At 41.4% G+C, this 13751-nt stretch overlaps 1 protein-coding gene across 2 annotated transcripts in view; it reads left to right on the forward strand.

Moving 5' to 3' along the window:
- The window catches only part of LOC134791290 (sodium-independent sulfate anion transporter-like), a 38467-nt gene that overhangs the window by 5213 nt on the left and 19503 nt on the right, over window positions 1-13751 (forward strand). For both annotated transcript variants that reach the window (XR_010144283.1, XM_063762294.1), the window contains exons 2-5: window positions 1811-2006; window positions 4030-4250; window positions 5338-5515; window positions 12186-12350. Coding sequence is in view for 1 of the 2 variants with exons in the window: in XM_063762294.1 (XP_063618364.1) it covers window positions 1811-2006; window positions 4030-4250; window positions 5338-5515; window positions 12186-12350 (760 nt within the window). In the remaining variant the exon portion in view is untranslated. The remainder of the gene's footprint in view (window positions 1-1810; window positions 2007-4029; window positions 4251-5337; window positions 5516-12185; window positions 12351-13751) is intronic.

A 13751-nucleotide genomic window follows, 5' to 3' on the forward strand; every position in this document is an offset into this window, starting at 1 on the left:
GCTCCGTTCCGCTCAGCATTGCTCCGAGCAATTATTAGGGTTGGCACCACTTGACGTCCTTTTGCGTGCACGACCACAGATAAGATAATCACTTGAATGTTGACAACCCTAAATAGCCGAAAGGGATAGTGCCATATATTAGAAAGGGATAGCATGACTCGACCCTTTGTGTCCTTTCTGTACGGTAGTACAATTATGACTGTATTCTGTGCTCTCACCCCGGAGCGACGTGCGGGACGTGCGAATCAATAAACCTCTAAATCCTTTAAATCATTAACCACACTATCTATATCTAACAATAACTAAGGATTCAATTGGCTTGTTTCGTTCTGTTTTTTTAGGAGTGGTCAGTTATTATATAATGGCCAATAGCTATAGCAGTCACCCTACTGCCTTAACAATGATGCATTTAATTTGATTGTCTCATTGTCTTAGTAGACACGTGCGTTCGACGTTCATATAAGATAAATATTTTTACACATTAGGTACCTACACCATTTAATTTTGTAAGGCGAAAAAAAAAATACATTTATCTTTGACGTTAACACCAGTGGGCGCAGCACGGTTCCATTTTTATCGTCTATCACTATGCGCGTCCCTTTCGCACTTACGTACTTGTTAGAACGTGACAGGCATGGTGACAAAGGATAAAAACGCGACCGTGCTAAGCCGCCAGGTTCACACGGCGTGATCCCGTATACCGTATACGGGATTTTATCGAACACCGGGAAAACCGTCTAGCCGTGTGAAAGATTTTGTAAGTTGCCATACAAATTTTGCTGTCACTACGGTTTTCGATAAAATCCCGTACAGTCACCTGCAATAATATGATACACAACGAAGGCCGCAAAAATATCTGACACGATCTTATTTGTAGAGTCATAAGAGCGTGTCACATATTTTTGCGGCCTTCGAAGAGTAACATACCTATAATAATATTATTGCAGGTGACTGTACATACGGTAGGTATACGGGAAAAATTAACGCCACATGAACTTAGTCTATAGGTATCTTTTTTACAAAAATAACACGAAAAGACACTAGGGTAGAATCCCCGTTAATTGTCTTATTTTCTCTTTCCACCCATTTTAATTTTATCCTGCGCCTGTGTTTCGCCATAGCAATGTCAGAAGAACATTAATAAATGAAAGGTAAAATCAGAATGCCTGTTAAAAACATAATTTTGAAATATCTAACGCTGCAAATGATGATAAGGGTTACGTTTTTATAAGGAAAATGGAAACAGGGATAATGGAATTCATGTTAATATTACCAGATTGCTTTATGATATTTGTTCGAAATTAAGCAATCGTGAAGATTTTTTTACATTGAAGCAAATTTCAGTCCTTAAAAGGCCCACAGATTACCAGTTCGCCGGACGATATCAGCCTGTCAGTTGTTCGGAGCTGTCACCTTTTGCGTTTAACTGACAGGCTGATATCGTCCGGCGAACTGGTAATCTGTGGGCCCCTTTATACTTAGCATTTGCAGTAACTCACAAAAGGTGTGAAGTAAATTTTTAACTAATATGTAAGTAATTGCAATCAGGAGTATTTGACCTTTGACGCATCTAAAACATGACTTTCAATATGATTCTGATAAAAATCGCAATCATTATATTATGCCATGTTACAATGGACGGTAATGAATAATAATATACTCTGTCAAGCCATTTCCGTCATTAGAAAAGTTCGGCAAATTTAAAAAATGTAGGCGCGAAAGGTTATCGTCGCATAGAAAATTTGAATTTCGCGCCTTTTCCTACTGACAAACGTGTTCGATCGGCTATAACTGTTTTTTTCTATTCCAGTACGGTTTATACGCATCACTGCTCGGCGGATTCGTGTACGGGATCACGGGCACGTGCCCTCAGATAAACATCGGGCCCACAGCGCTGCTGTCGCTACTGACGTTTACGTACACGAACGGCACGAGTCCGGACTTCGCCGTGCTCTTGTGTCTGACGTCGGGGCTCGTGCAGCTGGTCGCTGGCACGTTGCAGCTTGGTAAGATAATAAGATTATACGCATTGCTAAAAGCGAGTACGTGTCCGGGATTACGGGCTCGTGTCCGCAGATAAACATCGGGCCCACAGCGCTCCTGTCGCTAAGTCGCTACTGACGTTCACGTACACGGACGGCACGAGTCCGGACTTCGCCGTGCTCTTGTGTCTGACGTCGGGGCTCGTCCAGCTGTTTGCTGGCACATTGCAACTTGGTAAGATAATAAGATTATACGCATTGCTAAAAGCGAGTGCGTGTCAGGGATCACGGGCACGTGCCCTCAGATAAACATCGGGCCCACGGCGCTGCTGTCGCTGCTGACGTTCACGTATACGAACGGCACGAGTCCGGACTTCGCCATGCTCTTGTGTCTGTTGTCGGGGCTCGTCCAGCTGGTCGCTGGCACATTACAGCTTGGTAAGATAAGAATATTATACGCATTGCTTAAAGCGAGTGCGTGTCCGGGATCACGGGCACGTGTCCGCAGATAAACATAGGACCCACGGTGCTGCTGTCACTACTGACGTCACGTACACGAACGGCACGAGTCCGGACTTCGCCGTGCTCTTGTGTCTGACGTCGGGGCTCGTCCAGCTGGTCGCCGGCATATTGCAGCTTGGTAAGATAATAAGATTATACGCATTGCTAAAAGCGAGTGCATATCCGGGATCACGGGCACGTGTCCGCAGATAAACATCGGACCCACGGCGCTGCTGTCGTTGCTGACGTTCACGTACACGAACGGCACGAGTCCGGACTTCGCCGTGCTCTTGTGTTTGATGTCAGGGCTCGTCCAGCTGGTCGCTGGCACGTTGCAGCTTGGTAAGATAATAAGATTATACGCATTGCTAAAAAAGCGAGTGCATATCCGGGATCACGGGCACGTGTCCGCAGATAAGCATTGGGCCCACGGCGCTGCTGTCGCTACTGACGTTCACGTACACGAATGGCAGGAGTCCGGACTTCGCCGTGCTCTTGTGTCTGACGTCGGAGCTCGTCCAGCTGGTCGCTGGCACGTTACAGCTTGGTAAGATAATAAGATTATACGCATTGCTAACAGCGAGTGCGTGTACGGGATCACGAGCACGTGTCCGCAGATAAATATCGGGCCCACGGAGCTGCTGTCGCTACTGACGTCACGTACACGAACGGCATGAGTCCGGACTTCACCGTGCTCTTGTGTCTGACGTCGGGGCTCGTCCAGCTGGTCGCTGGCACATTACATCTTGGTAAGATAATAAGATTATACGCATTGCTAAAAGCGAGAGTGCGTGTCCGGGATGACGGGCACGTTGTCCGTAGATAAACCGCAAGTGGGCCTAAGAGTAGGTAATTACTCGCGCGAATATATGTACAGTCGACGCCAGAAATATGTTTACACTATTGCACCTTACTCGTTTGTAATAAGGCGAAAAATGTAAACCTATTTTTGACGTCGATTATACGAGCGAAATGCACGCGCGACGGACATCATTTAGATATAATTTTGATGTCACAATGAAATGGCCTCCATATTACAAGCTGTCACTACCAAGTTAATCTTTTTCAAGCGATGTATTTGCATATTGTAAAGGTCACCGCTCTGGCTGCTTTCTTCAATAATGAAATCTCATTTTCTGTGAAAGACGTTGTTTACATTGTACCTAATAATTAAAGAATAAAATAGTTTGAATCTGAATTATTTCAAATAACTCGTTTTTCGCATTCACTTATTTAATTAAACACAAACTAAAGGTTTGATTTACTTAATATTTAATAATAATGTTCTTCAACTGAAACAAGTCCAGAAAATTTCTTAAAAATCTTCTTGCAGGGTTTCACTGGAGTAGTTTTGAAATATAACACAATGAATGCATTTAAAAAGTACCTAAATGATCTTTTTATCTACTTACATATAGCGTTAGCGTACATTTACCTTATAGTATAGTTTCATTCTATCTGTCGTAACACTCGTAACAATGATTTATAGACTTCTATCTATCCCACTTTATAAAACGTTGACATGATTTAGATTTTCTCCTTCTAGGTTTCCTCGTGGAATTCGTCTCGCTGCCAGTCGTCTCTGGCTTCACATCCGCAGCCGCAGTAACCATCGCCTCATCGCAAGTCAAGGGCTTATTAGGGCTCAAGTTCAGCGCCGAGACCTTCATAGCTACTTGGAAGGAACTGTACCGTCATATAGAAGACACGAGGTTACCTGATACACTGCTCAGTTTAGCGTGCTGTATCGTGCTGTTAGGTATGAAGGTAGGCTACCTATCAAACCCAAATCATTCAGTCTGTTGAGCCTCAATTTTCTACTATCGCGGTCAGGGCGGTCTTTAACTATGCTGGGCCCTTGGGCACCTAAGAATTTGGGGCCCTTACGGAAAGTAAAGAAAACGAATTAAAATAACATTTTTCTACTATGATCTTGTATTTATTATGGGTAGGTAATCAAATATACTGTTACTGTCGGTCCTTCGGGGCCCTCCGAGGAAGGGGGCCCTGGGCAAGTGGGCACGGACCGCGTGTGCCCTTATGGTAAAGACGGTACTGATCGCGGTAGGCATAGCAGAGAGCTGCTTCAGCATATTATTATGCAGTCTGTCACAGTCTGACTGTGCCGAAAACGTTTGTATTTATCATGCTACTTCAGCCAATCTCAGTACTTTTTGTACCGACACTGACTGAAATAGCAAGACACGTTCGTACGCTTCCGTGAAAATACGATGGAAAATAATTATGCACTACATCTGTATGAGATTAGCAAATGTTGCTTTCCTCAAATAAGCACGGTTTACACTCGAGAGCGCCACTTGACGGGGTAATTGTTGGATTTTACAAAGCGTGCTCTCAATTAGTGAGTTCCATCCTTTGTATGCATTAGTGTGGCCTCTTGGAGTTTAACTTAATTTTATATTTGACAGCGGAAACTACTAAACTAGTATGGACGTATTAAGTCTATCTTTTCACATGTTGAGTGCTTTGTATGGTTCCGTACCCAAAGATCCCTCAAAGGGATAAGTTCGCCTTTGTACTTCTTACTAATTGTATGTTATTTTTAATATGTCTTTTTGTACAATAAAGAGTTTACTACTACTACTACTACTACTACTACCCAAAGGGTAAAAACGGGACCGTATAACTAAGACCCCACTGTCCGTCTGTCTGTCTGTTCATCCGTCTGTCTATCACCAGGCTGTATCTCATGAACCGTGATAGATAGTTGAAATTTTCACAGGTGATGTATTTCTGTTACCGCTATCAACAAATACTAAAAAGTACGGAACCCTCGGTGGGCGAGTCCGACTCGTTTTTTTTTCTTTTCATAAGACAATGTACTGATTTTCAGGCCCTAAAGGACATTCGCATCGGTGTAAAAGACAGTGAAAAAAGTCAAAAAGGGGTCGTTTTCATACAGAAGAGCTTGTGGTTCGCCGGGGTGTCGAGAAACGCGGTGGTGGTCATCCTCGCTGCCGCTGTCGCCTTCTTTGTTTATTTGGATGTTGGAGACCCGTTGATATTGACAGGTAGGCAGTTCCAAGAATGACTAGAACTACTCTATTAAAACCTTTTAACCGCCATAGAATTTATCATCAAGCGTGCTCGTGTCGCCGACGGTATACGAAGTTACACGAAGTTTTGTCTTATTTATCAGACCGCGGCGAGATGAGCCCGATTTTGTATGTCTTATATATCAGTTTACGGCGGTTAAAAGGTTAAGGAGTGAATGAGCGTGAGTCACGCTAGACCGGGCCGGGCCCGGGTCGAGGCGTCCGACATGTCATTTTCTATGATGGATGATCGGCGATCACGTGGTGCTTTCCATAGAAAACGAAGCGCCGGAAGCTCCGGCCCGGCCCCGGGCCGGTCTGGCGTGAGTCATCCTTTAACCGATTTTTACCGCTAGCGGTCGGAAGTGGCAAATGGCCTTTAAAGGTAGAAAATTATAAATAACATAACAAATTGTTCGTCATCGACAAAATATGTGTTATCGCAAGCACTGACGTCCACGTCCCAGAGATTGGCATCAATCTCATGAATATCTGTGAAGTTTTAAATTTCATTCCATTTTTCGATATTGTAAAATGGTAGTTTGCTGCTTTCCGATCTGAATGCATGGTAACCAGTTTTATGGAAATAGTGTTCTGTTATTGAGTTTCGTTATTGAATTTTAGGTGTGCGAAAAATCTGCTTTTTGCATTGCCTATTTTTGCTTTGAACTTTTTATATTCTCTTTCGATAAAAAACATTTTAATCAACACAACATTTACCTATATTAAATTATCGGGTATAAAATGACGGGAGTTAGGCTGTTATTAATTATTAATAAACGTGAATAATTCAAAAGCTATCAAGTATACGAATAAATAAAGTGGAGCAGCTGTTAATTGTAATCAGAGACCAGAATTTTGGCGCCATCATTACAGTAAAGGTAACATTCCATTTCCGACTGCAGCTGGTCTACTGCTCCGAAACTACTAGTGTAGTAAATGAAGAAAGTTGTTGTATGGAGACCCATGCATTAATTTCTCAGTCGTTGAAATTTTGCTTGGTTATTGTATAGTATGAGCCGAAACTAACATACAAATATCAAAAAAAAAAAACACTCCTAAGTTAGGTATTTCTTCTTCTTCTTCTTCCTTGCCACTTCCCATCATTTGGGGTCGGCTCTCCTCGTTCTAAGGCGCCAGGACGGTCTGTCCTGGGTTGTCGCAGCTGTAAGTTGGGCTCGCTCCAAGTCGCGGGTTATGGTAGCCAGCCACGTGGTTTTGGGTCTTCCTTTGCTTTTTCTGGTGCATGGCATTGCCAGCGCCTTCCTGACCACGTGATCTTCGGGACGTCTCATTATGTGGCCATACCATCTGAGTCGGCTTTCAGTGATCTTTTCTGTGATGGGCGCAACTTTGTAACTCCCTCTGATATACTCGTTCCGTATTTTATCGAGTCTTGTTACGCCTGCTGCCCATCTCAACATTTTCATCTCTGCAACATGGACTTTGTTTTCGTGCACTTTTTTTATAGCCCAGCATTCGGCCCCGTACATTAATGCAGGTCTGACAGCTGATTTATAAACTTTCCCTTTTACCCGGATCGGCATTCTAGCGTCACAAAGAACTCCCGTAAGGGACCTCCATCTTTGCCAGCCAGCATTCACTCTATGGGTTACGTCAGCTTCGATATTAGCATCAGCTGTCAGCATCGCTCCTAGGTACTTAAACTGAGATACTTTAGGTAGTGGCTCTCCTTCGATGTAGATCGTACTGGGAGTTGTGGTGTCACCGCTGAAATTGCATTCAAGGTGCTCAGTTTTAGTTCTGCTGATACGAAGGCCGCTGGTTTCGAGGACGTGCCGCCAGCGTTCGAGAGTGATTTGTAGCTGTTGTGCACTATTGTTAATTAGGACAATATCATCTGCATATAACATGCAGCTGGGCGAGGGGGACTGGATATCTCTGGTAAGAAAGTCCATAACCATGTTGAAAAGTAGAGGGCTCAGGGCGGAACCTTGATGGACGCCGACTTTGACTTCGAAGGTTTTACTTTCTCCTGCCAAGCTTCTTACTTTCGTACTACTCCGAATGTACATGTCCTGGACAAGAGCTACGTAATGTTCCGGTATTCCTTGTGCCCTCATTGCTTTCCAGACTAGATCTCTTGGAACCCGGTCAAAAGCCTTTTCAAGGTCAATAAAAACCATGTGTACGTTTTCGTGGTTTGACCGGTATTTTTCCATAACGATACGGATGGCTTGAATGGCATCAATAGTAGGCTTCGAAGGAGTAAAGCCGTACTGGTTTTCGGATATTGACACATATTTAAGGAAGCGGTGGTTCAATATTCTCTCCCATATTTTGAGGGTATGAGAGGTAAGTTTTATTCCTCTGTAATTTCCACAGACGCTGACGTCACCCTTGTTTTTGAAGAAAGGCACTATGTAACTTTGACGCCATGCGCCCGGGATCTTATTTGAGATAAGGATAGCATTGAATAACCTTGCAAGCCACATCAATCCTACTGGTCCCATCTGTTTCCACATGTCGGAAGGAATTTCTCAACCTGATTTATTTTTAAATATATACTAAGTAGTCACGTATATACTTAAATCCAAAATATCCAAAAGAAATATCATCCCTTGTACACCCTGCTCCCTATACACTGCTCCCGATATCTTTAGTTTTTAATACGCTCGTCGTTTTTTGGATGTTTTTATAGTTGAATGGAAAGAAAACTGTGAACTTAATTCAATAAATAAAATGGATAGAGAAATTTTCCACAGGGAGTAAAAAGGCAATTTCTGAAAAAAAGTATAGTTACATGGTAACTTTTTTAGATTTTCAATTTGTAGGTATAAATCGGCAATAAAATGGCATTCCAGTGAAAAAATTAGACTGAGCAATTTTCCGGTCCAAGATACGCCAAAAAATTATATTTTGTTAATATCTGGGGGCACGGCCGTGCCCCCGCCAAGACGAGACAAAGGGCAAAAGGCAGTGCATATCTTTTCTCGGCACGTTTCGTCGTATTTTCGAACCCTCGTAGTTTGGGCTTGGATGATGCCAGAGGGCTGAAATTTTTAGTATACCATGGCGTTAGTAAACTTATCAAAAACACCAAGTTTTATTAGGCTACCTATTATACTTAAAATTTTATAGATTCTTTAATTTTCACTGTCCGAACCCTATGAAATTCGTGTCATAGAAAATACAGACTACTTCCTGAAGACCTAGAAGGCTGAAATTTGGCATGTAATGATAGGTCTGTATGCTAACACATATGGTGATGAGAAATCTGTAACTTTCGCCCTGCAACCCCTTGAAATGGGGGTACCTAAAATTTGCCGTAAACCTGAAAACATTGGTTCCTGAAGTACTAGAATCGTGAAATTTTGTGTGGGAGCAGTGATCGGAGTGCTAATAAAGAAAACACAATAAAAAAAACCAAAAAGTTTTCGAAGTTCAGATTTGAACCAGCTTCACGTAAACCAGCCAAGTAGCGCCCTCTATATTGGCACTGTTTCTTGTCGTAAACTTTTCAAAACCTTACTTCCTCTACAAAGCGAATTTGAAATAGAGGCGGATTGTCATAGTGAATTTACTGCCATCTTTCGACAGATGTTTAAAACTTTTAGAACGCCATTTAACTTTGATCCTTGTTCTTTCACTGATATGTGTTAAATTTGTTAAATATCAAAAAGTGTCACCAAGATGATGATCGCTCGAAAAGAATACCTTGTACAGCAGAACAGCCGGAGACAAGAAAATATTTTTGCCGAACTGAAACGGTTACGCTTAGCTCGCACTTCGCACTCGCTTGGTCAATACAGAATAGTACAAATTTTAATTTTAAAAATAACCGGCCAAGTGCAAGTCGGACTCGCCGCGCTCGAAGGGTTCCGTACCATTACACAAAAAAAGGTAAAAAAATACGTTTGTTGTATGGGAGCCCCACTTAAATATTTATTATATTCTGTTTTTAGTACCTATTTGTTGTTATAGCGGCAACAGAAATACATCATCTGTGAAAAAATTGAAAATTTAAACTGTTATCACGGTTCATGAAATACAGCCTGGTGACAGACAGACGGACGGACGGACGGACGGACGGACGGACGGACAGACGGACAGACAGACAGACAGACGGACAGCGGAGTCTTAGTCTCTAAAGGGGTCCCGTTTTTACTCTTTGGGTACGGAACCCTGAAAATGTCTAATGATATCGAAACCGCTACTTCTTTAGGCGCTGATCTAAATACAATGATTCCGTCATTTTGTAAATTTTCCATAAACTGAATCAAAAAACACGAGAACACAAAAATCATCGTGAATCATTTTTTTAAATTTCTAGAAATATACAATTTGTAATACATACAATAGGGAGTATTGCTGCAATGTTCTGCCGCCAGAGTGCAGCACTAGTGCACCTACTAAATCATAAAGTAACTTATACATACTAGGCCTTAAACAGTTTTTTACAAGTTGTCACTATGACATTGATGCATCAAGGCGGTTTGTTTACAGGTGGCCTACCGTGAAAGTCGTTATATATGCCTCTCTATCAATCGAATAGGCAAGAGTGATAGAGAGGCAGAAACCGAATTTTCAACTGCCGTGTTTCATGGTAGGCCATGTGATTGAGTTAGTGACGCAAGGTTTTGCGTAATATTCCCTATTGTCGTTTCTCATATCGCTAAAGCACGCGGTACGAGCAAGGTACGAGGCATGCCGTGGTACGGGGACGGGCTAAAAAACTGAGACAACTATCACAAAATTATTGTCGTCCTTATCATTGCGTTCATGTATGGAGGTTCTAATACAGTAATTAAAGAGTTTTTTGTAAACTATGACATGACAATTTCAAAAGTCATCAACACGTCGGGTTGTCAAAACAAACCAAAAAATTTGCAAAACTGGTATTAGATTTTCTTTAAAATGGGTTACGATATTCGAGAGTTGTTAATACACGTGGAACTGCAGCTCAAGGCTTAAGGCTTTATCGGAAACACTTCCCAAATTGACGACATCCACCGGCTTTTCAGTGAGAATAGGCCAATCGCCCCTGGTCAGCCTGAAAGGGCCATGCACGGGACCGTGCCAGTGCAAGTTGAGGAAAGGTTTCTCGAGCACTTTAGACAGGTACCAAACCAACGTCAAGTACCTACTCGTATTATGTGGAGATGTATTATTTTATTAAAATGTGGGGTTTGTATTGAAGTTTAATTTAGTTGGTAATAAAGTCGAATTTAAACTGTTGTGAGACATTTACTAACATTGAATAATTTTACGGTTTAGACTCACTTGTTTTAAGTCACTCGGCCGACATGTTTCGCGATGTGTAGTAGTAGTCAACTGTATAATTTATATAGGCCCTACATAGAGGGCGCTAGCAATACGTAACTTTTATAAAAACCTGAATGTTAAAATCTTTTAAAATTATTCCCGTTTATATGACCCTGTCCGTAGGTTCTATAAACGAATATGTCATTTCTAACTGGTATATCACCTCTTACAAAAATGAATGAAATCCCACCAAAAACATTTCATGTAAAGTGTTGCCAAGACTAGGCGCATAAAGCTTTTACACTAAAAAGTTATCAGATCCCGTAGTAGGTACCAAGACTTTTACTCTGTAAGTCCTATTTTATAAGCTCTAAATGTATAAAGCCAACATCTTGGTCAAACAGTACGGCTTGGCCGTTTCGTTGCAGTCACATAAACACTCCCTGGGTGGACTTTTTGCACAAAGTAGTAACACAGGTCTTACAAATTCAGAAAGTGTTCATAAATATGGCAGCGCTTTATGCGCCTAGTCTTGGCAACACTTTACATGAAATGTTTTTGGTGGGATTGGTATTTCTGCGGGGATAAATTTTTTGATATTTCATATATTGTTGCAATACGTTACATGAATATGCCCGGAGAAGAAAGTTTAAACGGAGCATTTTTCCGTAAAAGATATTAACGATTTAAGACTTTAGGTATTTACTTAAATCCTATTATTATTATTCTTTGGAAATTTATACAATACTTTTTATTTATTGATACTTTATCATACTGTAAAGTTTTTTCTGGCTGAGGAATTACTGCGGGGTCCACTACCTTTATTTACTACACTATACTGCATCGGCCTGAAACGTCGGTGTGGAATACGTAAGACGTAGCATTGACCAAATAATTAATGCCCGTCGATATCTGACACTCAACACTCCGATTTTAATTCAGTCTTACACTAGGATAGTCACGGCAATAAATACGTTAAAGGAGTTTAGTATACTTATATGGCCATGGTTATTTTTATTTAAGTTGTGCTCGGTTTTGAGGCTCAAGTAGACAGTGTAAGAACTAGCAGGCGAATTTAGTTACATTGCCGACTACTAAGTTGCAATTAATTAAACACCAACAGCCAAAATATACCGCAATGTAACGAAACTTGCATACGAGTGTTCGCACTTGTAATTAGCTAGTTTAACTACTTGAACAAGTTTCCAAGTTGGCACTTTGCTCATACTTCGTTTGAAATTATACTTGCCGCAGCACCAAGTGGCGAGTTGGGCAATAAAAGTCAGATACCGTACCTTTTATGTGGTTGCGATTCCCGCTCCATAAGGCCGTGCAAGTGCGAAAGAGATTTAAGACCTAAACTAAGTAAGACCGAGACTAAGTTTTGCGGCAACTATATTTAAACATATAAATGTTTCAGGTAAAATAACACCGGGCCTGCCAACACCACAAGTGCCCCCGTTCCACACGACGGTCGGGAACGTCACCGTCTCCGCGGGCGGCATGCTGGCGCAGCTCGGCTCTGGCCTGCTGGTCGTCCCTCTAGTGGGGATCATCTCTAATGTTGCCATCGCTAAGGCATTTTGTAAGTTGCTATGTCCCATCACGGAACAATGGTATTCCGGACCTTTGGGAGGCGTGCGGGCAGCCGAAACCGACACCGAGGGGATGCTGCCCTTGCCCGTGTTATGGGACGCACGCAGAGGCAGCACCCGCGGTTGTAAGGACTATTGATAGTTGATGGAATCTAAAATGAACTAGGTTATTGGGGGAAAACGATGGACTAGTACTGAGTTAAGATAAAACGTTTCTAATATTATTAGTTTCTAAATAAAAGGTGAGCTTCCTTTAGTGTGTTCCTGAACTTAAGGTAATTCTTCACTTACCTGTAGTTTTATGGTACGTTTGATAACACAGTTATTTGGTTACTTGTGAACTCTATTGCAATAAGATATAAATAAAAGCATGTTACTAAAAATATTTGCAGTGCTCGTATCTCATGTGACAATCCCCGGATCCAGTTAAAACTGTTAGAAGTCTGTAAATGAACATAATCATTATTCTTGTACAACTATATACATGTATATAGTAACAGCACCAGTCATGGGACATTTAAAAGGAAATTTGGAGTATTTATGATATTTCCCTTGTACATGTAAATGGTCTTCCGCTTAGCGTGTTAAAAGATGAAAGTCCTATCCGCCTTTCATGTTTTAGGCGTGTTGTATCAAAGATACTGCAATGAGTTTCCACATAATTAACAAATTAAAACTATGCTTTTTTTCTCCAGTCATGGACACCAAAGCTCCAGTAATGGGCCCCCGGTAATGGACGTGGATCCAGTAATGGGCCCCCTATAATGGACATTGCTCTATCAGTATAAAATATTGAAATGGGGAATAAGTTATGGCAAAAAAATCAATTTTTGGTATAAGCTTTTATCGCTGAATGTATTTTTCTTTCCACAGCCAATTATTATTGTATTAGATTCATCGAGACAATTCTAATATACCCAAACACAATTAGTTAGGGTTTATTGCGATAAAGTTCCCATGGCCACCTCCTGTCTCCATCATCAGATCAAGTCCATGTTATCATAATATTGCATTATCATCCGATTTGCATACTTAATTACGTACTTACACAAAATTTCAACTGAATCGGAAATCGAAAAGTGGGTCAAATTCAGCTACCAAGATTTGACCCACACTAACTAACAAGGCAAGTTAAATAAAAGTTTGGAAAAACGATATTAATTTATCCTAAGTCCGAGAATACCTCCTGGTTGACATATTTCGTAACTACATTTTACTTCTGTATTGTTTAAAACATGAAATTATGGCATGGCAAGCATCATTATGTCAATTGTCCCATCATAGGAGGTATGCAGTTTTACAGCTCCTATAATGGGATTGGGCCAAATACCACTATTTTTTTACATCTGTGGAGTCACAACATAGTGTGTTGTATACCTTATCTCATGGTA

Source organism: Cydia splendana, chromosome 6 (genome assembly GCF_910591565.1).
Source record: "Cydia splendana chromosome 6, ilCydSple1.2, whole genome shotgun sequence".
Lineage (NCBI taxonomy): Eukaryota > Metazoa > Arthropoda > Insecta > Lepidoptera > Tortricidae > Cydia > Cydia splendana.